At 38.9% G+C, this 24,818-nt stretch overlaps 1 protein-coding gene and 1 long non-coding RNA gene across 2 annotated transcripts; both read right to left on the reverse strand.

The window, feature by feature from the left end:
- Nucleotides 1-1,558: 1,558 nt before the first annotated feature.
- On the reverse strand, nucleotides 1,559-3,018 carry LOC110871025. Its single transcript, XR_002553433.2, has 3 exons — nucleotides 2,884-3,018; nucleotides 2,262-2,318; nucleotides 1,559-1,705 (listed from the first exon to the last, which is right to left on the reverse strand). It is a non-coding gene; the product is annotated as an uncharacterized LOC110871025 (long non-coding RNA).
- A 3,316-nt stretch (nucleotides 3,019-6,334) lies between these two features.
- On the reverse strand, nucleotides 6,335-7,873 carry LOC110869861. The gene is made up of 3 exons (XM_035975961.1): nucleotides 7,856-7,873; nucleotides 7,397-7,753; nucleotides 6,335-7,333 (listed from the first exon to the last, which is right to left on the reverse strand). Exons 1-3 carry the CDS (start codon nucleotides 7,871-7,873, stop codon nucleotides 6,335-6,337), a joined length of 1,374 nt encoding a protein of 457 aa, XP_035831854.1.
- Between the last annotated feature and the right edge of the window lie 16,945 nt (nucleotides 7,874-24,818).

A 24,818-nucleotide genomic window follows, 5' to 3' on the forward strand; every position in this document is an offset into this window, starting at 1 on the left:
TTTTCAAACCACATTTCTAATGTATCTCTCCCTCAAATCCCTTCTTCTCAATACTCGCCATTTGTTCATAAAGGATAAGAGAAAACTGAAGCTCTCTTTGTCCCACTTTCAGAAAAATTGTTGGGGATATGTGGTTTGCCTTGATCATGGTAATGTGATATATATGATTACGTTTGTTTTTTTTTTTTTGATTTTTGATTTTTACTAAAGTTTTGTTATCTGAGTTATGACTAAATGATGATTGTGAATGATCTGCTGCAGATGATGATGATGATGATTGTTCTACGGTTGTTTCCAGTGTCATTGTTCCAACATCGTTTAGAGTATGTGTTTTTTGCTACTCCAGTTTTGAAATTTTTAATTTTTAATTTTGAAGTGATATACTCTAATTCTCACTTTATATTTCAGTCTAATCACAGTTGTTTGAAATTCATACAATCTGCTGCGGGTTATTATAGGTTTGTATTAAAAGAAGCATAAAGTTAAATTAAACACAAAGAAAGATTATTAAATGTACATTTAAAATAATTTTTGCTTATGACTAAATGATGATTATATATGATTTTGGGCAGATGATGATGATGTAGAACCCGCAGTAGTTCCTACTAAACGCAAGAAAGGATCTGCAACTGCTGTAAGATAAGATTCTACCTTACTAGAGTAATGGTCTTTCCTGCCTTTTTTGTATTAAAAGAAGCATAAAGTTTAGTTTAAAGTAGCTCTTTATGAACAAAGTTAAGGATTAAGTATATGAGGACAGGGCTACTCTTCAACAGCTGAAGAAGTGTTTTCATGTACTGCATCTTTGTCTGTTCACGAGAGATCATGTTTCTAGAAACCTGATTTGGATGCATTGAGTACTTTCGTGGAGTTCATGGCGATTGTCGAAGATATACATTGATGGAGTTTAAAGCTAAAAGCACTAAATTTTAAGCTAAAAGCACTAAATTTGAACTGTTAGGTTCGTAAATTTCTTGGTGGTGTTGTTAGATTTTAAAGTTTCGTTGTAATTTTAAGCTGAATAAGTATTATTATGTAATTTTTAATTTTAATATCATCTGATTATTGCAGATCGGTACTTTTGATTTAGAAGTGAAATTGTCTCTGAGTTTAATTAGATTATGTCGAAGATATATATTGATGGAGTTTAAAGATAAAAGCACTAAATTTTAAGCTAAAAACACTAAATTTGAACTGTTAGGTTCGTAAATTTCTTGGTGGTGTTGTTAGATTTTAAAGTTTCATTGTAATTTTAAGCTGAATAAGTATTATTATATAATTTTTAATATCATCTGATTATTGCAGATCGGTACTTTTGATGTAGAAGTGAAATTGTAAAACGCCCAATTTTCACATTTGACAAATAACATAAACTTCATACAAATTTTTGAAAAATTTTGACATGACCCATTCATAAAGTAAACGATTTCCTGCTTTTTAACGAAATCATTCAAAATACATTCTACAACACTTTTCAAAAGATACTAAAATTAAAACCATACACACTTTACCAAAACATTCTATCCAAAATATTCAAAATAAAGTTTAAACTTCAAACTACTACGATCATCCTAAATACTAGTTTCACATTTACTACACAAAATGATTTTGACCCATTTCAAAAGATATCTTGAACCGGAAGCGCACGAGGCGACATAGTGTGTGTGTTCGGTTCGAGCGCGCCGCAATCAAGCATGTGATTTACCTATCATGTACAACAACAAGCATTCGTTAGTTCATAATACCAAACAAAAATCCGTAACATTTATCACATACTCTTATTCGACCCTTTTGCAATTTACCCATTTGTTGACATTTCTTGTGTAAAGCATTCTCTCTGTTTTACATTATTTCCGTTAACTTTCTTTCTTTCCAACATTTCAACATCATTCATACATACATCCATCCGACCCATAAATAATGAGTCCATACTCAAACAATATCACTATTCATCATATATGTCTAAATCATCCCGTTTGCAACGAAAACTTTATCTTACGTACTTGACATAACTTTATCATTTTTGACCCGTCTACAACAAGTCATTACTAATCCCTTTCACATTCTTCTTTCCGAACAATTTTTAGTACCACTTGAGTGGTTAATATACATTCGATACAATCTTGCTCCTTAACTGTTTTTCTAGCAATCAACGTATCACAACTTTATCATAAACAAACATACAACTCAACACTAAGATTTATTAACTAGCTATCATCCGTAGAACTAAATAAAGAAGAATTAAGTTCACATGAACTTACCGTGATCCTGAGCTCCTTGTGCTTTTGAGTGACTTGTTCCTTCTTCTTTCTTATTTCCTGAACATCATAACTTTATTCATTTAGCTCCCATTACTTTCACATTCTTTATTATTCAATACGATATTTACAATTTACATACATTCCCACCATGATTACACCTCATCAATTTAGCAATTTTTCATACAAAATCGTATCTAAATTCACTTAGACATTTCATCAAACACATGGTGTGCATATTATCTACAAGGCATGATGTACAAGAAGTTATAGCATGTCCATCCAATCTCATCAATGGTTAATCATAATCTTTCATAACAATAATCATTACCCTAATCCATAACTTACTATTTTGACTATGAACAAATGGTTCAAATCAATTATTCATAACAATTTCATCAATCAACAATCAACAATCAAATTAACATATAAAACTTCACAATTGCTAAACATTACTTGACATACAAGTGGGTTTTGCCCTAATCATGCTCATATTCGAAATTTAGCATCTATTGATGTCTAGACATTCATAGCAACCATTAATCATGTTGAATTTTGTATTACATTCACGAATTACACAAAACCCACATAATCAAACATCATAAAATCACGAAATTTCACTTACTTGAGATCAAGAACACTTAGATAATCAGGATTCTTAGCTCATGCATTCGATTTTCCATTAATCTGGCTTTCAATTGATGGAATCTAGTGATTTAGGGTTTTGTGAGGGAAGGAATCCCCCTCCTGGCTTCTCACGATCGCACACACACACCAGACTTGTCTGGTTTCTTTTTTTTTTTTTATCATTTTATAACCTTATTTACACATCTAGTCCCTCATCATTTAATCCCCATTCACTTTAGTACTTTACCTTCTAACTTAACCATCTTTCTTTTACTAACTTTTATTTTTTGACATAATCCTATTTTTATTTTTATTAAAATATCACTACACATTATACTTTTAGGTCATATGAGAATTTGGGGTGTTACAAGTCTACCCCCCTTAAAGAAGGTTTCGTCCCCGAAACCTGAATACGTACCGAATAACTCTGGGTAATGTTCTCTCATTTCATCCTCCGCTTCCCATGTAAGATCCGATCCTTTTCAATGTTGCCATTGGACCAACACTTGCCGAACGGATTTATTGCGGAGTTGCTTCACCTTAGAATCTTTTATTGCCACGGGCTTTTCAACATAATTTAACTTCTCATCTACTTCAATATCATCCAAAGGCACGTATGTCGTCTCATCCGCTAGGCACTTCCTCAATTGCGACACATGAAAAGTGTTATGAATTCCATCCAACGCGGGAGGTAATTCTAACTGGTACACTACCGCCTCGACCCGAGCGAGTATTTTGAATGGTCCAATGTATCGAGGACCTAATTTTCCGCGTTTGCGAAAACGAATTATTCCCTTCCATGGAGAAACTTTCAATAAGACATAATCTCCCACTTGGAATTCAATTGGTCGCCTTCGCCTATCCGCATAAGACTTTAGTCTATCTTCCGCTGCTTTTATCCTTGATCTAACCATATCAATCTTTTCATTTGTCTTGGCTACTACTTCTCTTGACGCGAGTTCTCGTTGACCCACTTCCCCCCCCCCCAACAAACCAGAGTTCTACATTTCCTTCCATAGAGCATTTCGTAGGGGGCCATTTTTATGTTGTTATGATAACTATTATTATATGAAAACTCTACCAAAGGTAGGTGATCATCTCAGCTTCCTCCGAAATCCATAACACACGCCCTAGGCATATCAATCAATGTTTGGATAGTTCGTTCCAATTGACCATCAGTTTGTGGATGGTAGGCGGTGCTTATATGTAACTGGGTCCCCAATTCTTCGTGAAACTTCCTCTAGTAACGAGATGTGAACCGGGTATCCCGGTCGGACACTATAGACACCAGAACCCCATGTCGAGATATAATCTCATTCGTATAAACTTCTGCCATCTTTTCCGAATTATAGGTTTCCCGAATAGGTAAGAAATGTTCACTTTTGGTTAGTCGGTCAACGACTACCCAAATAGCATCGTGCCCCTTCCTTGTCTTAGGAAATTTAGTCACCAAATCCATCGTTACATGTTCCCACTTCCACACCGGGATCTCCAAGGGTTGCAACTTTCCATACGGCCTTTGGTGTTCGGCTTTTACTTGAGAACATGTCAAACACTTAGCAACATAGTTGACAATGTCTCTTTTCATTCCCGGCCACCAATAATCCATCTTCAAGTCTCGATACATCTTTGTAGCTCCCGGATGAATGGAGTACCGAGACTTGTGAGCCTCATTCAATAGTAATTCTTTCACATCACATTCCCGAGGTATCCAGATTCGGTCATACCTCGTTTTCATACCATTCACATTCTCTTCCAATTCATGAATAAATCCTTTTGTCCTTTCTTTCTTTGAGTCGCCGGCATTTAAAGATTTTGTTTGAGCTTCTCGAATTTCATCAAGGAGTTTAGGTGTGACTACCATCTTCATAGATTTTACCCAAATCGGGGGCGGGTACTCCTTTCGACTTAGAGCGTCCGCCACTACATTAGCCTTCCCGGGATGGTAATGAATGTCACAATCATAATCCTTAATGAGTTCCAACCATCTTCGTTGCCTCATATTAAGATCTTTCTGCTCGAAAAAATATTTGAGGCTTTTATGATCCGAGTAAATAGTACATTTCACCCCATATCTGTAGTGCCTCCATATCTTCAAGGCAAATACGACTGCCGCTAATTCTAGATCATGAGTTGGGTAATTGTTTTCATGCTGCTTGAGTTGTCTTGAGGCATAAGCAACGACTTTACCCTTTTGCATTAATACGCAACCTAAACCTTGGTGGGATGCATCAGTATACACCACCAAATCATCCGTTCCATCCGGTAATGTCAACACTGGAGAATTAGAGAGCTTTTCCTTTAAAGTCTGAAACGCTTTTTCTTGTTCTTCGCCCCATATAAACTTTTCACTTTTCTTTGTTAACTTTGTCATAGGTGAGGCTATCTTGGAGAAATCTTGGATAAATCTCCTGTAGTACCCAGCCAAGCCTAGAAAACTTTTTATTTCGCTTGGATTCTTCGGGGGTACCCAATTCATTACCGCATCTACTTTGGACGGGTCCACATGGACACCATCCGCATCGATTATATGACCCAAAAACTGTACCTCTCTAAGCCAAAAGGCATACTTCGAGAATTTTGCATATAACTTTTCCTTGCAAAGCGTTTCCAATACATCACGTAAGTGGGAAGCATGCTCTGCTTCACTTCGGGAGTATATTAGTATATCGTCAATAAAAATGATTACATACTTATCAAGCATAGGTCGGCACACCCGATTCATTAAATCCATAAACGCAGCTGGCGTGTTCGTTAGCCCAAAGGACATTACTAAAAACTCGTAATGTCTGTACCGTGTTCGAAACGCAGTCTTCGGCACATCTTCTTCTCGTACACGCAGTTGGTGGTAACCCGTCCGCAGATCGATTTTCGAAAACCAACTTGCCCCTTGAAGCTGGTCAAATAGGTCATCAATTCTGGGCAACGGGTAACGATTCTTTACTGTTAACTTATTTAACTCTCGATAGTCGATGCACATTCACATCGAACCATCTTTCTTCTTCACGAATAATACGGGCGCTCCCCATGGTGAAACACTTGGTTTAATAAAACCCTTATCGAGCAACTCTTGAAGTTGCGTCATCAATTCTTTCATTTCGGTCGGGGCCAACCGATAAGGAGCTTTAGCTACCGGTTTTGCATCCGGGTTAAGCTCTATCTTGAATTCTACTTCCCGTTCGGGCGGAAGACCCGGTAAATCTTTCGGAAATACATCTGGATATTCGTTCACTACATTCACGTCTTCAAGCTTTGGAATACCTCGTTTGGTGTCAATCACGTAAGATAGATACGCCTTACCTCCGTTCTTCACATGTTTGACAGCTTTGATTATAGAACACAATTTCGACTTGATGACCCTATCTCCTTGAACAATTACCCGCTCCCCCCCCCCCCCCCGAGGTTACTACATGAATGACTTTCTTTTCACAGTGAATTTCAGCGTGGTTTTAGGCTAGCCAATCCATTCCTACAACTACTTTAAATTCCCCCATGTACACCGGGACAAGATCTATACTAAATTCCTCATCTTCGATTAAGATCTTACAGTTTCTACAAATATCATGTAACAAATAGGTTTTACTATCAGCAACTTCCACTTCTAAGGGTACTAACATCTTTTCAAGCTTAAACGATGGATGTACTAATAATTCATTAGAAATAAATGATCTACTAGCCCCGGAATCAAATAATATATTCATATGAATAAAATTAACCAAGAATATACCTGAGACCACATCCGGGCTAGCCTTGGCTTCATCCGAGGTTAACTGAAACATCCTCCCGCGAGCCTTGGAAGACTCATCCTTCTTTCCATCTTTCTTTGCCCCTTGTTGTAGTTTCGGACTTTCCTCTTTAATGTGCCCCGTCTGATTACAATTATAACACGCTTTTGGATTTTCGGGGCACCTATAATACGGATGTCCCTCTTGCCCACATTTGTAGCATCCTTTCTTTCCCGACAAACATTCACCCGAATGATGCTTCCCACATGTCTTGCAAGTCGGAATTCCACAACTTGTTTTCCCTTTCCGGTTTTGGTCTTGATATCTTGCCTTTTTCGATGGGTTTGTGTTGGTAGGCTTCTCCGCCACCCTTTTCTCTCCCCGTTCAACCTGCCTTTTTATCTCAATCTCCCTATCTCTTACCCAGTCGATTAATTCATTCAATGTTGCACACTTAGAGGGATTTACAAACTCCCGATATTCAGCTTTTAACATAGCATGATAACGTATGATTTTCAACCTTTCAGTCCCCGCTATCTCCCCACAAAATTTCACCTTCTCGAGGAACTTATTCGTTATTTCATCAATCGTTTCATCCTTTAGTCGAAGACGTAAGAAGTCTTCTTTAATCTTATCAAGTGCGGATTGTGGGCTATGATATTTCAGAAATGGCTCCTTGAACTCTTGCCATGTTAACGTTTGTACTTTGTCATCCCCCAATTCCTTCGAATGTGCGTCCCACCAATCCTTTGCTTAGAGTTGTAGGAGGCCCGTGGCAAACATTACTTGATCCTCCACTTCACATCTACTTCTTACAAACACTGCCTCGGTGCTTGAAATCCATCTTTGATAAGCTATCGGGTCAATTTCCCCTTTATACGGCAAGGGGTTACATGCCATGAATTCCTTGTACGTGCACCTTCGAGTACTTTTCTTTGTTTGTAGTTCACTAATCATTTCCTTTAGTTCTTCTACTTTGGTCGTTACTAGAGTATCGACTACTCCCAATACTTGACCTTCCACCTCTTGAGCTAGTCGGGAATTACTAGCTTCAATCACTTTCTCTACTTCTTCTACAATCATTGCTCTCATTTCATTTCGACGTGCTTCATCATCATCGTTTACATTCACCACATCAGCCATCTACATAAAACATTCATTATATTCATTAGATTTCATTTCATACTTCCCATCATCACGTTTTAACATCATTTTATCATAACACATTCCATTCATTATTCATACTTCGTGCTTTATCGTCATTGACAATCATATCGTATCATTTCGACCGAGTTCTTTAATCATGACAAATTTCCTTCTCATCATTCTCATGTACCTTTCCTTCATCATTTGATTATCAAATTTGCATTAAACATTGTTTACAAAGCCTTTAAAATCATCTAGGACGAGTCCCGTATTCAAAACTATCAAAACAAAAAAAAAAATTGAAACAAGTGGGGTGCTAGCGCGGCGCGAGGGCCTCCCCGCCCAGCCGTCGCGCGACGCCAGCAGCCGTCGCGCTGCGCGACGCCAGCAGCCGTCGCGCTGTGCGACGAACATAGGGCCCGGCCATGGCGCGGCGCGAGCATCAATTTTCGACAGAATGTTGTTGTTTTGCTGCTGTTGATGCCCAGCTCCCTAAATTCTTAAGCTTAAACCTTAAAAACATCATATCTCAAGTTCTACAAGTCCGTTTTGTCCGATTCTTTTTCCTACGCGTCCGTAATTTGATTGCGGACCCGTTTAGCATATTCGTTAGCTGTAAGACTCGGTCTAAAAGCAAATAACCTATAATTCCTATTCTATTTCTAACTACAACACAATAATTTTACAATTTACTTACTTGCGTAGCGCTTCGGAACGAACACACCTTATACGAGCTTTTAGTTTGAGTTCAAGCATTTGACTCACATACTTGAATCCCTCAAACTTCGGCTCTGATACCAACTTAAAACGCCCAATTTTCACATTTGACAAATAACATAAACTTCATACAAATTTTTGGAAAATTTTGACATGAGCCATTTGTAAAGTAAACGATTTCCTGCTTTTTAACAAAATCATTCAAAATACATTCTACAACACTTTTCAAAAGATACTAAAATTAAAACCATACACATTTTACCAAAACATTGTATCCAAAATATTCAAAATAAAGTTTAAACTTCAAACTACTACGATCATCCTAAATACTAGTTTCACATTTACTACACAAAATGATTTTGACCCATTTCAAAAGATATCTTGAACCGGAAGCGCATAAGGCGAGATAGTGTGTGTGTTCGGTTCGAGCGCGCCACAATCAAGCATGTGATTTACCTATCATGTACAACAACAAGCATTCGTTAGTTCATAATACCAAACAAAAATCCATAACATTTATCACATACTCTTATTCGAGCCATTTGCAATTTACCCATTTGTTGACATTTCTTGTGTAAAGCATTTCTCTTCGTTTTACATTATTTCCGTTAACTTTCTTTCTTTCCAACATTTCAACATCATTCATACATACATCCATCCGACCCATAAATAATGAGTCCATACTCAAACAATATCACTATTCATCATACATGTCTAAATCATCCCGTTTGCAACGAAAACTTTATCTTACATACTTGACATAACTTTATCAATTTTGACCCGTCTACAACAAGTCATTACTAAGCCCTTTCACATTCTTCTTTCCGAACAATTTTTAGTACCACTTGAGTAGTTAATATACATTCGATACAATCTTGCTACTTAACCGTTTTTCTAGCACAACTTTATCATAAACAAACATACAACTCAACACTAAGATTTATTAACTAGCTATCATCCGCAGAACTAAATAAAGAAGAATTAAGTTCACATGAACTTACCGTGATCCTGAGCTCCTTGTGCTTTGGAGTGACTTGTTCCTTCTTCCTTCTTATTTCCTGAACATCATAACTTTATTCATTTAGCTCCCATTACTTTCTCATTCTTTATGATTCAATATGATATTTACAATTTACATACATTCCCACCATAATTACACCTCATCAATTTAGCAAATTTTCATACAAAATCGTATCTAAATTCACTTAGACATTTCATCAAACACATGGTGTGCATATTATCTACAAGGCATGATGTACAAGAAGTTATGGCATGTCCATCCAATCTCATCAATGGTTAATCATAATCTTTCATAACAATAATCATTACCCTAATCCATAACTTACTATTTTGACTATGAACAAATGGTTCCAAATCAATTATTCATAACAATTTCATCAATCAACAATCAAATTAACATATAAAACTTCACAATTGCTAAACATTAGTTGACATGCAAGTGGGTTTTGCCCTAATCATGCTCATATTCGAAATTTAGCATCTATTGATGTCTAGACATTCATAGCAACCATTAATCATGCTGAATTTTGTATTACATTCACGAATTACACAAAACCCACATAATCAAACATCATAAAATCACGAAATTTCACTTACTTGAGATCAAGAACACTTAGATAATCAGGATTCTTTGCTCATGCATTTGATTTTCCATTAATCTGGCTTTCAATTGATGGAATCTAGTGATTTAGGGTTTTGTGAGGGAAGGAATCCCCCTCCTGGCTTCTCACGATCGCACACACACACACACACACACACACACCAGACTTATCTGGTTTTTTTTTATCATTTTATAACCTTATTTACACGTCTAGTCCCTCATCATTTAATCCCCATTCACTTTAGTACTTTACCTTCTAACTTAACCATCTTTCTTCTACTAACTTTTATTTTTTGACATAATCCTATTTTTATTTTTATTAAAATATCACTACACATTATACTTTTAGGTCATATGAGAATTTGAGGTATTATAAATTGTCTCTGAGTTTAATTAGATTATGTCGAAGATATACATTTATGGAGTTTAAAGCTAAAAGCACTAAATTTTAAGCTAAAAGCACTAAATTTGAACTGTTAGGTTCGTAAATTTATTGGTGGTGTTGTTAGATTTTAAAGTTTCCTTGTAATTTTAAGCTGAATAAGTATTATTATGTAATTTTTAATATCATCTGATTATTGCAGATTGGTACTTTTGATGTAGAAGTGAAATTGTCTCTGAGTTTAATTAGATTATGTTGATGTTGTATCAATTTCTGTTAGTGTATAGATCTGTCAAAGTTAAAGTTTGCCAAAAGAGAATATCTGCTCTAAATCATCATCTGTTGATCTAACGGCTGTTTGACTTGCTACTGGTGCCAACATCTGTTGTTGCCTAATAGAGCTTTTCAAAGAATTTCCTCCTCTCAATTGCTAAACATCTGTTGTTGCCAACATCTGTTTGACTTGCTACTGTTGCGAACAGGAGAGGCTTTAACAGATGTTCGCAATATCTTTGTATTCCAAATGAATAGTTTTTTATCTGAGTTATGACTAAATGATGATTGCTGATGTGTCAATTTTTTATCTGAGATTTTTTATCTGAGTTAAAATACATTTAATTTCAAACTACTGCTCTATATTTAAATGTCAAAGGTCTGGCCCACATTCAAGAGTGCAAACTACTGCCCATAGCCAAGAAAGTATAACTTAGCAGATGTTTCCTTTGGCAAACATATACCATAGCAGTGGTTTTGAAATTGTCGGTAATTTCAAATTCAAAATGCCTGGGATATGTAATTTGCAATTGATACACGTCACTCAATCACTTCTGTCTTATGGTAAAGGCGTCTTATAGGTAAATGAATAGGTTAATTGTAATTATAATAACGTGTTTAATTTTATATTTTTACCATGGAAATGTATTAAAAGCCTAACGACTGTCGCATCATATTCTTTCGTCTGACGATGTATTTAGTCATAACCGCCTTCATTGGGTATATAAAATACATTGGGCAAAGGTTTTGATCATTACCGTTTTCATCCATCTACTCAACCATCTTCAAAAGTTTTTTGTTTATCAATATCATTACAATTTCTTTTACTTTCAAAGACGCATTGGTTCACTGCAAAATGGAAAAATTTGGGTTTCAAGTGATTGTTGACGAGATTTTCACAAGGCTCTATGCAGAAGATATTGGCCCTTTCAAATGTCTTTCCAAGAATTTTTATAGGGAATTGTCAAGTCATGGATTTCAGATGATGCATGCTCTTCGAAGTGGAGATTCAGTACAAAAGAAAGTACTCTCCTTTAAAGACACGTCAATTGTCGTTGACGACGTAGTTGCTGGTAATTTGGATGTTGTTAGAATCAAAACCTTAAGTTTTCCTAACAATGTCCACCCTAGCTTCTTACGTATTCTATCGTCATTTAATGGTTTGTTGTTAGTTTGCAATGAAGGGATTTGTTGTCAGCTGATTCTTTGGAATCCAACTACCAGGCGCTATAAGGTTTTGTCTGATGACTACTTCAATTACAATCATGATCAAAACTCTGATACTGTAACACCTCATAAAATCATGTCCCATGATGTGTTGACACATGCACAAAACCCTAATAAAGTCAAACGTTGAATTTAAGGGACTAATTTTTCGAAAAGTCAAAAACTTTGATTACGGGAGGCCTGGAAGTGATAACATGCTTAAAATAAGTTTCTGAATAACGTTACACGGTAATCATATTCACAAATGAGCCACTTGTTGATCGAGTGTAGCCGTTTGCATAATTAATTGAAAGGTTGCGCGATGAAGGGTTAAAAGCGTCAACATGTCAATTCTTACCTCTGAGTGACCTTTTACCAAACCGGGAACTTCATGATATTTGATTATACTCCCAGGAATGCCAATTATTGGCCGTCTAAGGTTTTTATGCCTTTAAGTGACGTTACACGTAACTTTGCAAGTTTAAGGGGTTAAAAGCGTCAATATGTTTACCTCTGAATGGCCTTCTTATGAACCCGAAGCGTCTTGATGTTTAGTAATACTCTCAAGAATGCCTAATATGGATTAGATAAGGCTTCGATGCTATTAAACGATGATATGCGCAAGTTTGCGCATTAGAGGGACTAATTGCGTCAAACTGCAAAAGTATACCAATTCGTATGGTATCAAACCTTCCGGAATATGATCATAAGTTAATCTAACCTAAATATCCTTTACATAGCTTACATATAGGCTTATAGGTGTTTGGTGCGCAAAAATGAACTTTTAAGTCCAGCAGGGACTAAAAGCGTCAAAAAGTGCACAAGTTTGCATTTTCGCGCATATCTTACGTTCTATCCGTACATCCAAATATTTATTTAATCACTAAAATATTTTATTTTAGTGTTTGGCATGATAAAATTCCATTAGTCGTGTAATTTGGATAGTTTTTCGCATCTGTTCGTGTTTCGTCGTAATTAGCCGAACAACGCAATCGTACGACCAAACGAACCAACATCCGGCATATTTGAGCATGTTTTATGTTCCCTATATTTAGGCATCATTGTAGAGCCTTAAAAATGGCTTGACGGGCCTTAAATGTGTCAGAAATGCATTTACATGAAGATAGGGACCATTTCAGCAATTCTGCCAAACTTTGGTCTGGGCCAGAAGCTTAGGCGGGCCGTAAGTCACCTGGTCTTCCTACGCGGGCCACGAAGACAGGTTCAGCTGCAGAAACTTGTTTTTTTTTGCTGGTTTTCATCAAATCTGGGTTCCATACACTCATAACTCAACCTAGGGGCTTGCTACCTGATTTATAAAACCATGTTACACCTGTTATGATCTGGTTATACCTTCCAACACTTGTCACGATCCTATGCGATCCTGAAAACTATATATAGAGGTGGGTTTCACTTGTTCAATTCACACCATCTTTCCAAAATCTGCTATATCTCTGATTTCAAGAGGATCCGGATCAAATTGGGAACCTCCTTCAGTCCTAAGGACCACTCGTAAGTGTTCCTTTCATGCTTAGTTCAATTGTTTGGCTCTTAAAGCCGAAAAGTCAAGCGTTCACGATAAAATCTTTGACTTTTAAGCCATCGAGCCATTTTTCGCAACGGACATGGCTCCGTGATCGTAATTAGGTAGGTATTAAACCCTTAAAAGGGCACCTCCTAATTACCACGTTTGCTTAGTTAATTGTCTGGTCAAAGTAATTAAAATAAAAGTCAAACGAGTCGGTTTTGTAAATAAAATTCATAAATAATGATGTAAAGGCAATAAAATCAGTTTTGTCACTTTAGTAACTTGGTAAATATTAATTGAACATGTCTAGGCATGTTTAACCCGACAATTCTAAGTTTAGGCTCGGTTCGCAACCGAAAGTCGCAAAAGTTGACTTTTGCTTTGACTTTCAGTTCTGACCCGATTTAGCTTAGTTAGATATGCCTTAGGATTCCTTTAGGACCATACTTCATGTTAGTATAACCCTCTGAGATTATACTATATGGTTCCTATTAAATCTGATTCATATGCATGTTCCATATAATTGCTTAATTGTTGACCATTATGTCCTTTTGATATTAAAACGAGATTTTTGAAAATGTGAGAGGACAAAAACCTTCATTACTGATTTATAAACATGTCCTAAAAATTTGACATCAGTTTGAGGTCTAACTTAGGAGTTATGCTCAATATCATAAATTGAAGCCTTTTTATTAATTAAACGACATTTTCGGCATAAAACCTATTTAAACCCAAATTTTTACACCAAACCTTTTTCCCACTGATGTAATATAATATTTAGGGATTTTTGAAGATTTTTATTGAATTTTAAACCGATCATAACATAGGGTTCTTGCATTGACTCGGTAATTGACGGTTATGCCCTTTTTTGCTAATAAAATAAGTTTTACACATCCTTCACATATCAAACCTTTTTCTACTGATTTTATATATTAAATAAATTATTTTAAACAGTAAAGGCTGTTCAAAATCTCAGATTTACTTATTTAACCCGAATACCGTCAAATACCGACTTTTATGCGATTTAGGCGCATACTATGGTTTAAACCCATATTTGGCACCTAAAGCTTGTTACCTATTGATGTTATGAATAAATTTTTATACTTTAATAGTAAGTAAAAGTTTTGAACTCAGATTTCCAAATTTGACCTTTAAGGCTTATGTGAAATGACCAAAATGCCCCTATGGTGCATAGTTCGGCCATAAATGATAAATTTCTCCCATATATGATATCTTACTGATATAAACTACTAAAATAAATATTTTTACTGATCATTTTAGACCAGAACCTTAGATTGTCATTTAACCTCTTTTATAATCTTTAAAATGACCAAAATACCCCTACGGGGCTTAAATTGATTTTAAATCCGTTTTGGGTATAATGGAAGGTATCCTACTGATATCACAACATAATTAAGGCATATTAACTTATGAAACCTGTACATGACTCATTTGGTTACCTGTTATGCATTTTTCGCGTTCGGTACGGTTTATGTAACTAGTTTGCATAAATTAACCGAAACGGGTTAAACCTTATCATTTTTACTTCCAAATCCAGAATGTGGTTAGTTTACCCATATTATACAAGTCTTCATACTTGTCGGGTCTAAATCACATTCTAATCCGGTCTTCGCTTAATCTTGCGTTTTGAACCGTAAACCTTTCGTTAAAACTAACCGGTCTAAGTTTAACTTAAGTAAGACCCGTTAGGAATCTAATAGGTTAATAAAACCTTCGTTCCAGATTGAGAGCCCAAGTAGAGGTACTTGTGCTTGCTGATTTGAATATACGACTGAGAATAAAATTACATTTTAGCTCAGGTTACTTTTAACTTATTTTCCCTATACGGGCTTGGGATACGGTATTATAGTAATACCGCTTGGTCGGGTATTGAATGTTTAATCGGATTGTGATTAAATTATTGAGGTAACTCGTTTTAATCTGTCTTGTTTGATATAAAGCCTTTGGGGGTTAATGACCATGTCCCGGATATCCTTGGCATCATTATTAAGAAATGGCCACGTCTTAAGCACAGGGTGTAGGCATACACCTGACAGTTGCGTAAGAAAAACGATATCTCACTCTCTTGTGGGCCTATACTTGTGGTGTGTCTGTTAATCTTGACTCGGTTTCTACATCGGGCCCTGAATGTATAACGAACATGTAAATCTATATACAAGATTATTTTTATATAATTATCCCAAGTATAAAAGGATATTTGTGCCTTGTGCATTTAAATCAATTTTCATAAATGTTTTCAAACGAGTCTATTAATTGTATTTACCAGTGTAAACTGACGTATTTTCCAAAAAGATTAAGTGACAGGTATTGTACATAATTGGCTAGGAGCTCAGGGCTTTAATAAGGAATCTTGCAAGTTCTAAACGTCTAAAGTCTGTTGAACAGTGTTATTTTTCTGTTTTAAGATCCGCCTGTGGATCCGTCTTACAATCCGATTGTAATAATTGATGTTACTTTTGAATCGGTTTGTAAAATATTTACTTTAGACTTCCGCTGTGCATTGAACTGTGATTATTTGACTGTGATGATATCAACTACGTCACGATACTCCCCACCGGGCCCACCGGTAATACGTGGAAATATCGGGGTGTGACAGGTTGGTATCAGAGCCAACATTGAGTGAATTAAACACTAGCCTTTTGTGTTTAATCTCAATAACATAATAGCACATTCCTTGACTTCCGAGTCTAGACATGAACTAGGAATGATCTCATCCCTATTATATGTATACATTGTTTTCGATATTTATGCATCTCAGGATCGTGTCGCCGAGCAAAGCTGCCATTGGTGGAGGCTCTCCAAATCCGAAGTTTAAGAATGTAAAGCTTCGTACTACAGCTCGAATTACCATACGACCAGTATGGAGAAAGGAGCTTTTGAACCCATTAACCATATTTCAAATTCTATACCCAAGACTTTTGAAACTTTAAATGAGAAGCCAACATCGGAGGAGTTCACACCAGTTGTCCCTGAAGCTCTCGCTCTAAAGATAATACCTATTGACCCAAAGGACTCATATTTCTTACCTCCAAGTCTTGGAATCCCAAACTTAGATTATACCTGTCCTGACCTTATTCATGATTCGCATTATTCATTAACCATAAAATCCTTGGATTCCACTATTGCAAGGATTCCTAGAATAGAAGATTTCGACTACACACCAAAACCTTCAGTATTCGTACCTCACACAGAGAACCAAGGAGAAAATTTCCAGAAATAAAGTGAAGATGAAATTCTTTTTGTTGCATTTCATTTCTTTATTAGCCCTTATAAGGACATATTTATCTTTTTAGTTCCTGTGTGGACAAATTTTGTAACACCCCGTGTTTTCCAAAAGTCAAAGTCAAAGTCAAGAGTTGACTGTTATTGGAATTAAAGATTAATAAAGATTAATTTCATTTTAGTTTCATTTTGATTTTCGTATTATTTGGAGTAAGTGTTGTATAATCAAACTAATCGGTCGATAATCGAACTGTGAATCAACGAACGACTGTGAATGATAGGAAGTAACAATGCAATAAAGCTAGTCAATCAATAATCAAGCTAATCAAATCAATCATCAAACTCAAGTGTGGGGATTTTAGTACTTTTTATACGTGTGTGTGTGCCTTATGTGTTACTTGTGCATGTTTATTTTTATGTTAAAGTGTGTGGTGAATCAATCAAAATCAATCAAGACTCAAAGGTGAATCAAACTCAATGGAAATCGAACCCGAAATGGTTGTAAGGATGCTTGTATGTTAGATATAGTAGTTGAGACTAAAAGTAATTTGATTAGGAATTCCATCATTCTCAAATCATCGTTCATCGAACTCGAAATATCAAAAATCGTCGCGAAACACTCAAAACCAGGCAAGCCGATCGAACAGGGCAACCTGATCGAACAGGCTAGCCGATCGAACAGGCTGTTCGATCGGACAGCTGCTCGATCAGGGATGCTGTTCGATCAGCTGACCCTTTCCTCTTTTGGAAGCCTATAAATAGGGTTGTCCTTGTCAAACTTTCCACTTTTGGAAAAGCTCTGACCGACCAGCCTCTTCTTCTCACTAAATCTCAGATTTCTCTCAAACCGGTAAGTATTTCGCTCTAATCCTTGTACGATTTTGTTCATTAATCGATTCTCCATCTTTCTATCTTTCAAAATCTGAATTTCATCCATGAAATCACCAAGATCTAGGTGTTCTTGGGTGATGTCATCATGTGTTCTTCAAGAACACTAAGTTTTGGCATCATTCCACCATGAATAACTTAGATCTAACCGATTTCCACATAAATAACCTAAAATCTTCCAAAGATCTTAACATTTCACGGTGGAAAAGGATTGGAAGATGGGTTTTCATCTATCTTTCAACTCTTTTACACTCAAAGAGGTGAAAATGAGACTTGAACCGATTTACAAATCAACCTAAACAAACACATGGTTCAAGATTCGGGTTCTACCGAGAGATATACCGATTTCGGGTTAAACGTTAAACTTAAGTTCCAAACCGCCTCTGGCCGAGCTTGGGTGATTCCTGCTCGAGTCAGTAGACTAAGTAGGGACTTCAGTTTTGTGGTTCAACTCGTAGTCAAAATATCTCTAAAACATCAACAATTAACGGGAATAACCAAGTGTTAAGTGATAGGTTAACCGAATCGAGAAGCTGGCCGAACGGCTAGGCTGTTCGATCGAACAGCCCAACCGAACGACTACGCCAGCCGATCGACTAGGCTAACCGATCGACTAGCACTTAGACCCACCAACTCACAAAGTGTAGTATTGACGAGGTACTGTTCGATCGACTACGCCACTCGATTGTAATCATTACTGCTCGAATCATGAGATACTACACTTCAACACTTAGACTTTTCGAAACATTGGAATGTCACCCGATCGAGCATGCCAACCGATCGAGTGACATATCTGAAAACAATGAAGTGCTAGCCGATCGGTTGGGCTAACCGATCGAACAGCTGTTCGATCGGCCGACTTGAAAGGTAGTACAAACCATCATACACAAACACATCCTTCTCATCAAAGGAAGAAACAATCCACTTGAAGGAACCAGCCGATCGAGCCAGCCAGCCGATCGAATGGATGTTCGAACGGACTTTCAAACCAATCGAACAGCCCACTCGATCGAACTGCTGTCCGATCGAATGGCCTACTCGATCCAAGTACATTGTTTACTTTTTCCGCGTTACTCATCGTTGTGTTATCGAACTATTCAGGCTAACCTATTCTCAGTGCTCCTTTCAATCCACAATCAACCACTGTGAGTATACTCGATCCCTTTTTGCTTTCAGCACTTTTGGGTGTTACATACGTAATCTATCAAATTCACAAACAACACAAACTATTTGAACGCTAACCTACTTGCATGTATTACTTGTCTAAATGATTGCTGTTTATTATGTTTACACGTGGAGTGCTATCTGCCTGCTTTAGCAACGTAGTACTATAGTTTGGACTCAGCACCCGTTCACACGGGGGTTGCTAAGGACAATTACTTGCATGGATTACGGTGGTAATCATGTATTGCGAACTGTCTCGGACAGTCAACTTGAAGTCATTGGTATCGATGGTCCCATGTTGATAATTTACATGCATCGTTTGCCCTTGTGTACGTGCTTGGTTATGCGTAAACTATTCGAACTTTATATGCTATATCAAACTTGTGTACTCACCTTTACATTATATGTATTGACTTTTATTTTAACGTATGTGACAGGTGTTTAAGCTACTAGCGTGCTAGGGAAGCGAGGCAATAATAAGCTTCTCGGAGCCAGTGACCTTAGGACAGTGTCCATATACCTGCTCCAGGGCCATAATTATCCGTAGATCTTGTACTGGCACCTGTAGTCAGTAAGATCTATAGTTAGCCGTCTAGAAGTCTTAAAACAATATTTAAATTTGGTCTGTAATAATTAAGAACTTGAGTTGTCGGAACAGTTCCCATATTGTTTAGTTGATTTCTATGATAACTTGTTATTATTTGGGACACGGTATGGGACGTGTTATATAACTGAATTGTATGATAGTTGTTGTGGAAACTTCTGGACAATCTGTTTCGCTCAGTGCCGCGCCCCGATGATTCCGCCATCGGTTGGGGTGTGACAGATTGGTATCAGAGCCATAACTATAGGGAATTAGGTTAGACACGATCTAGTCCGGATCGCTGTCTTAGAGACCTAGACTATAGTTAGGAACCAAGAGACCAAGTTTATGTGCTTATTTTATGATTGTTTCCTTCTATTCTATCATTACATCCGAACTCCGAGCCAAATTTCGTAATTTGGACGGGATTAGGCGTGAAACCCGCGAATTCCTGCCTAAATTACAAATTTTTGCCAATTACTTTGTGCAAATTTCTACCAACAAACGGGGGAGAATTATACCAAATTAGGGCTGAAACCCGTAATTTGATGAAAATTTTCCTCTAAATTTTCTTAAAACAAGGAAGAAATTGCTGAGCTAGGGGTGAAACCCTAACCTTGGCAGTTATTCCAACTTTATTTTAATCTCGCCAAGGCAATTGACGGACTCCAACGACCTGAACTCACGAGTATGGCCTAGAATGCGCATGCATAATGCCCAAGAATCGAGGCAGAAGCATGTCCCCTAGAGTCGAAAGTGACGACAAGTCAACTGTGAATAGTTAAATTGCCATGGTTAGTCAAAGTCTAGTAGCCGCAGACAATCCATTTTCCGATTTTGAGTGTTGCTTCGTTGATTTTATATGATTTACCTGTTTACGTGTTTTTAAGATTCGTTGATTGCTCCATTTGTTATCAATCTGCGTGACTTTTGTTGCTATCCTATCTCAATTCGAATCCCTGTTGATGTGATCTAAACGAAACCAGTGTGCTATGCTACGCTATACGACTAAGTTAGACGACACAGTGTGATGCTACCCGATATGCAAAACGAACGACACTCGACTTGTGGTTATAGGTTTCTGTTTTCTGACATCCTCTGTGATAAAAGTGCGTACGTGTTTAGGAAATTAAGTGCTCTATTTGCTTAATTGCTTATGTGCTTTAATTGCTTCTGTGCTTATGTGCCTCTATGATTATGTGCTTATGTGTTTATATGTGTTACGTGACGTGAGATGCGACGTGATTCTAAGCTTTAGTAAACTAAGACGTGCGAGATTCGAATTCGTTGTGTTGAGCCCTATGGCGATGTCTATTGCAGACCATGTCGTCATCATCAAGAATTCGCCAAAACCTTACCCGTCAGGAAAAGAGAGACCGACGTCTCGCCAAGCTCATCTCGAGGTCTGTAGCAAAAGCTGTCAGTGAGGTGTACGAAAACACCAGCAAGTCGTCGGAAGAATCCCGAACCCTCACTGAACCTAGCAAAGCTTCGTTCAGTTTCAAGCAATTTAAGGCATGTGGACCGAAGGAGTTCACCGGTGAAGAGGGCCCTACAGGCTTATTTCACTGGTTCGACTCTGTGGAAGTTACCCTTCGTCAAAGCGGATGCCCGGATCATCTTCGAACTCTCAATGCTACCGGTGTCTTCCAGTCGCGGGCATTGGACTGGTGGACAGCCGAAAGGAATAAGCGCGGGAACGACGCTGCCTACGAGCTGACGTGGGAGGAACTGAAGGCTATCATGCTGGACGAGTTCTGTCCTCCCCACGAACGCCAAAAGTTGGAGGATGAGTTCTGGACCATCAAGCAGAAGGAGGGCGACAACGCTGGTCTCACCGCCCGTTTCAAGCAACTGAGCATTATCTGTCCAGACCAGGTCAAGACTCCCGAGATGACCATCAAGAAATACATCCGTGCTCTTCCGGATTGTGTTGCAGATTATGTGTTCGCTGCCAAACCCGCATCAATCGAGGAAACCTACCTACTCGCTGCCGAGATTAACGACAAGCGAGTTAAGGCTGGTGTCTGGGATAAGCCATCCAAGTCGTTGCATCAAGTTACTACCGCATCAACCGACAACCCTACTGCTCAAGCCTCCAAGTCCTCGAGAAGAAGAAAGAAGAACAAGGGTTGTGCCGCCGCAACCAATGCTGCTCCTCTTCAGTCAGTACCGCCACAACAGCAACAACCACAGCGCACTGCGCCAGTGATCAATGCGCCGCCGGCTAAGCGTGCGTACACCGGCCCCCACCCACTATGTGCTACATGTTCTTATCATCACCCGGTGGGTGTGGCCTGCCGTTTCTGTGTCCACTGCAACGTTTACGGGCATTTCACTGCGAATTGCCGCTATGGTCCTCGTCAAACGCAAGCTCAAGCCGCTGTTAACCAAGCCCTGCTACCTGCTCCTCAAGCTCCTCAAGCTGCACAGGCCCCGGCAAACAATGTTCGGACCTGCTTTGCATGTGGTGACCCTAACCACTTCGCAAACCGGTGCCCGAACAGGGTGGTGAAACAAGAAGCCCAACAACCCCAGCAACAACAACAGCAGCCTCAACAACAAGCCGCTCACGCCAGAACTTTCAACATCAACGCACGCCAGGCTCAAGCTGATAACAACGTGGTCAATGGTACGTTCCTTGTGAATGGTATTTATGCATCATGTTTGTTTGATACTGGAGCCGATAACTGCTTTGTGTCATTTGAATTTGAGAAGCTTCTTAGACGTAAGCGCTCTTATCTTTCGTCACCCTTCGAAGTAGAAGTCGCTACCGGAAGAACCATTGCTGTCAATTCTGTGCTCCGTGATTGTACTCTCGAGCTCAACAATCATATATTCCCGATTAATCTCATTCCAATGCAGCTCGGAAGTTTCGATGTCATAGTAGACATGGACTTTCTTCGTGAAAACCGTGCTGAAGTTGTGTGTTCCGATAAGATGATTCGTTTTGTGCTAGCTAGTGGTGATATTCTATGTGTTTATGGTGAAACTACTGCAAAAGACCTCAAGCTCATGTCATGTCTTCAAGCTCGCAAATATCTCCGCAAGGAATATCGAGCCTTCTTGGCCAACATTGTTGTAGCTGAGACGGACAAGAAAAGGAAAGTTGAAGTCAAGGATGTTCCTGTTGTCCGAGAATTTCCTCAGGTGTTCCCTGATGATCTTCCTGGATTACCTCCTAGTCGTGATATCGACTTTCGAATCGACCTTATTCCAGGAGCCAACCCAGTGGCCAAAGCTCCGTATCGACTCGCTCCATCTGAGATGCGAGAACTCTCGAACCAACTCCAAGAGTTACTTGAAAAAGGCTTCATTCGCCCGAGCACTTCCCCATGGGGCGCACCAGTCCTTTTCGTCAAAAAGAAGGACGGGTCGTTCCGAATGTGCATCGATTACCGGGAATTGAACAAGCTGACCATCAAGAACCGATACCCCTTACCAAGAATCGACGATCTGTTTGACCAACTACAAGGTGCTCAGTGTTTCTCCAAGATTGATCTACGTTCAGGCTACCATCAGTTGCGGATTCAAGAGGAAGACATACCCAAAACCGCTTTTCGAACCCGATACGGCCACTACGAATTTGTTGTCATGCCTTTTGGTTTGACCAACGCACCCGCGGTCTTTATGGATCTGATGAATCGCGTGTGTAAACCGTTCTTAGACCGTTTCGTCATTGTATTTATCGACGACGTCCTGATCTATTCCAGATCGAGGGCCGAACATGCGCAGCATTTGCGATTGGTTCTCGAGTTGCTTCAGGGAAACCAACTCTACGCCAAATTCTCCAAGTGTGAGTTCTGGTTGGAGGAGGTTCAATTTCTGGGTCATATTGTGAATAGTCGGGGTATACACGTTGATCCTGCAAAGATTGAGGCAGTCAAGGGATGGGTTACGCCAAAGAATCCGTCAGAAGTTCGCTCTTTTCTCGGATTAGCTGGTTACTACCGGCGATTCATCGAAGGATTCTCAAAGATTGCTGTACCGCTTACCTCCCTTACTCATAAAGACAAGCCTTTTGTGTGGGGAGCCGCGCAGGAGACTGCTTTCCAAACCCTCAAACACATGCTGTGCCATGCACCAGTTCTTACACTGCCGGACGGAAGCGATGACTTCGTTGTCTATTGTGATGCTTCAAACCTTGGACTTGGCTGTGTTCTCATGCAACGAGACAAGGTTATAGCTTACGCATCTCGACAGCTCAAAATCCACGAGAAGAACTATACAACCCATGACCTCGAGCTAGGCGCAGTTGTCTTTGCCTTAAAGATTTGGCGACACTACCTGTATGGTACAAAGTGTACGATCTTCACCGATCACAAGAGCCTACAACATATCTTTAACCAGAGAGAACTCAATATGCGTCAACGCCGATGGGTAGAACTCCTCAACGATTACGACTGTGAGATCCGTTATCACCCAGGCAAGGCGAATGTAGTTGCAGACGCCCTCAGCAGAAAGAATTACGTGATAGGTGTTCGAAACATCCAGGCTCAGTATAACCTCGAAGCTCTCATCCGCGAAGCACAACACGCTTGCTTTAACGAGCGTACGTTGAAGAAAGAACGAATCTATCACGATGGAACTCAGCTCGTGAGCAAAGCCAACGGGATATTCTATTATCTGGACCGAATCTGGGTTCCGAGGAGGACAGATTTGCGAAAGATCATCATGAACGAAGCCCACAAATCCCGATATTCCATTCATCCCGGTGCGGACAAAATGTACCAGGACCTTCGCTACAAGTACTGGTGGCCTGGGATGAAAAGGGATATTGCTCTATATGTTGGTAGCTGTTTAACTTGTGCAAGAGTCAAGGCTGAACACCAAAGACCTTCAGGCTTACTCGAACAACCGCCGATACCCGTATGGAAGTGGGAAAGCATAGCTATGGATTTCATAACTAAGCTTCCGACCACGCCATCAGGTCACGACAGTATTTGGGTTATAGTCGACCGTCTAACCAAATCAGCCCACTTTCTGCCAATACGAGAAGACTATAAGGTGGCCAAACTAGCCCAAATCTACACCGACGAGATCATTAAGAATCATGGTACGCCTCGAGACATCATTTCGGATCGCGATGCTCGGTTTACATCGAGATTGTGGGAAACTTTTCAAGCAGCTCTTGGTACGACGCTGAATTTGAGTACCGCATTCCACCCGCAAACCGACTGGCAGACTGAAAGAACGATTCGTACTATTGAAGACATGCTCCGTGCGTGTGTTATTGATTTTGGTGGTAGTTGGAGCAAACACCTACCGTTGGTCGAATTTTCGTACAATAATAGCTATCACTCCAGCATCGAAATGGCACCTTTCGAAGCCTTGTATGGTAGGAGATGTCGCTCGCCTATTGTATGGCACGAGGTCGGTCATTCACAATTGACTGGGCCCGAGATTCTACAAGAAACGACTGACAAGATCCACCAGATAAGGGAAAACTTGGTAAAG

The sequence above is a fragment of the Helianthus annuus genome, chromosome 8 (genome assembly GCF_002127325.2).
Source record: "Helianthus annuus cultivar XRQ/B chromosome 8, HanXRQr2.0-SUNRISE, whole genome shotgun sequence".
Taxonomy (NCBI): Eukaryota; Viridiplantae; Streptophyta; class Magnoliopsida; order Asterales; family Asteraceae; genus Helianthus; species Helianthus annuus.

What these genes read in the sequence shown, in the direction of transcription:
- LOC110869861 (XM_035975961.1), bottom strand. An exon ending in GATGTGAAGTGGAGGATCAA is followed by an intron (nt 7,334 to 7,396) that starts GTAATGTTTGCC and finishes GCACATTCGAAG; the next exon opens with GAATTGGGGGATGACAAAGT.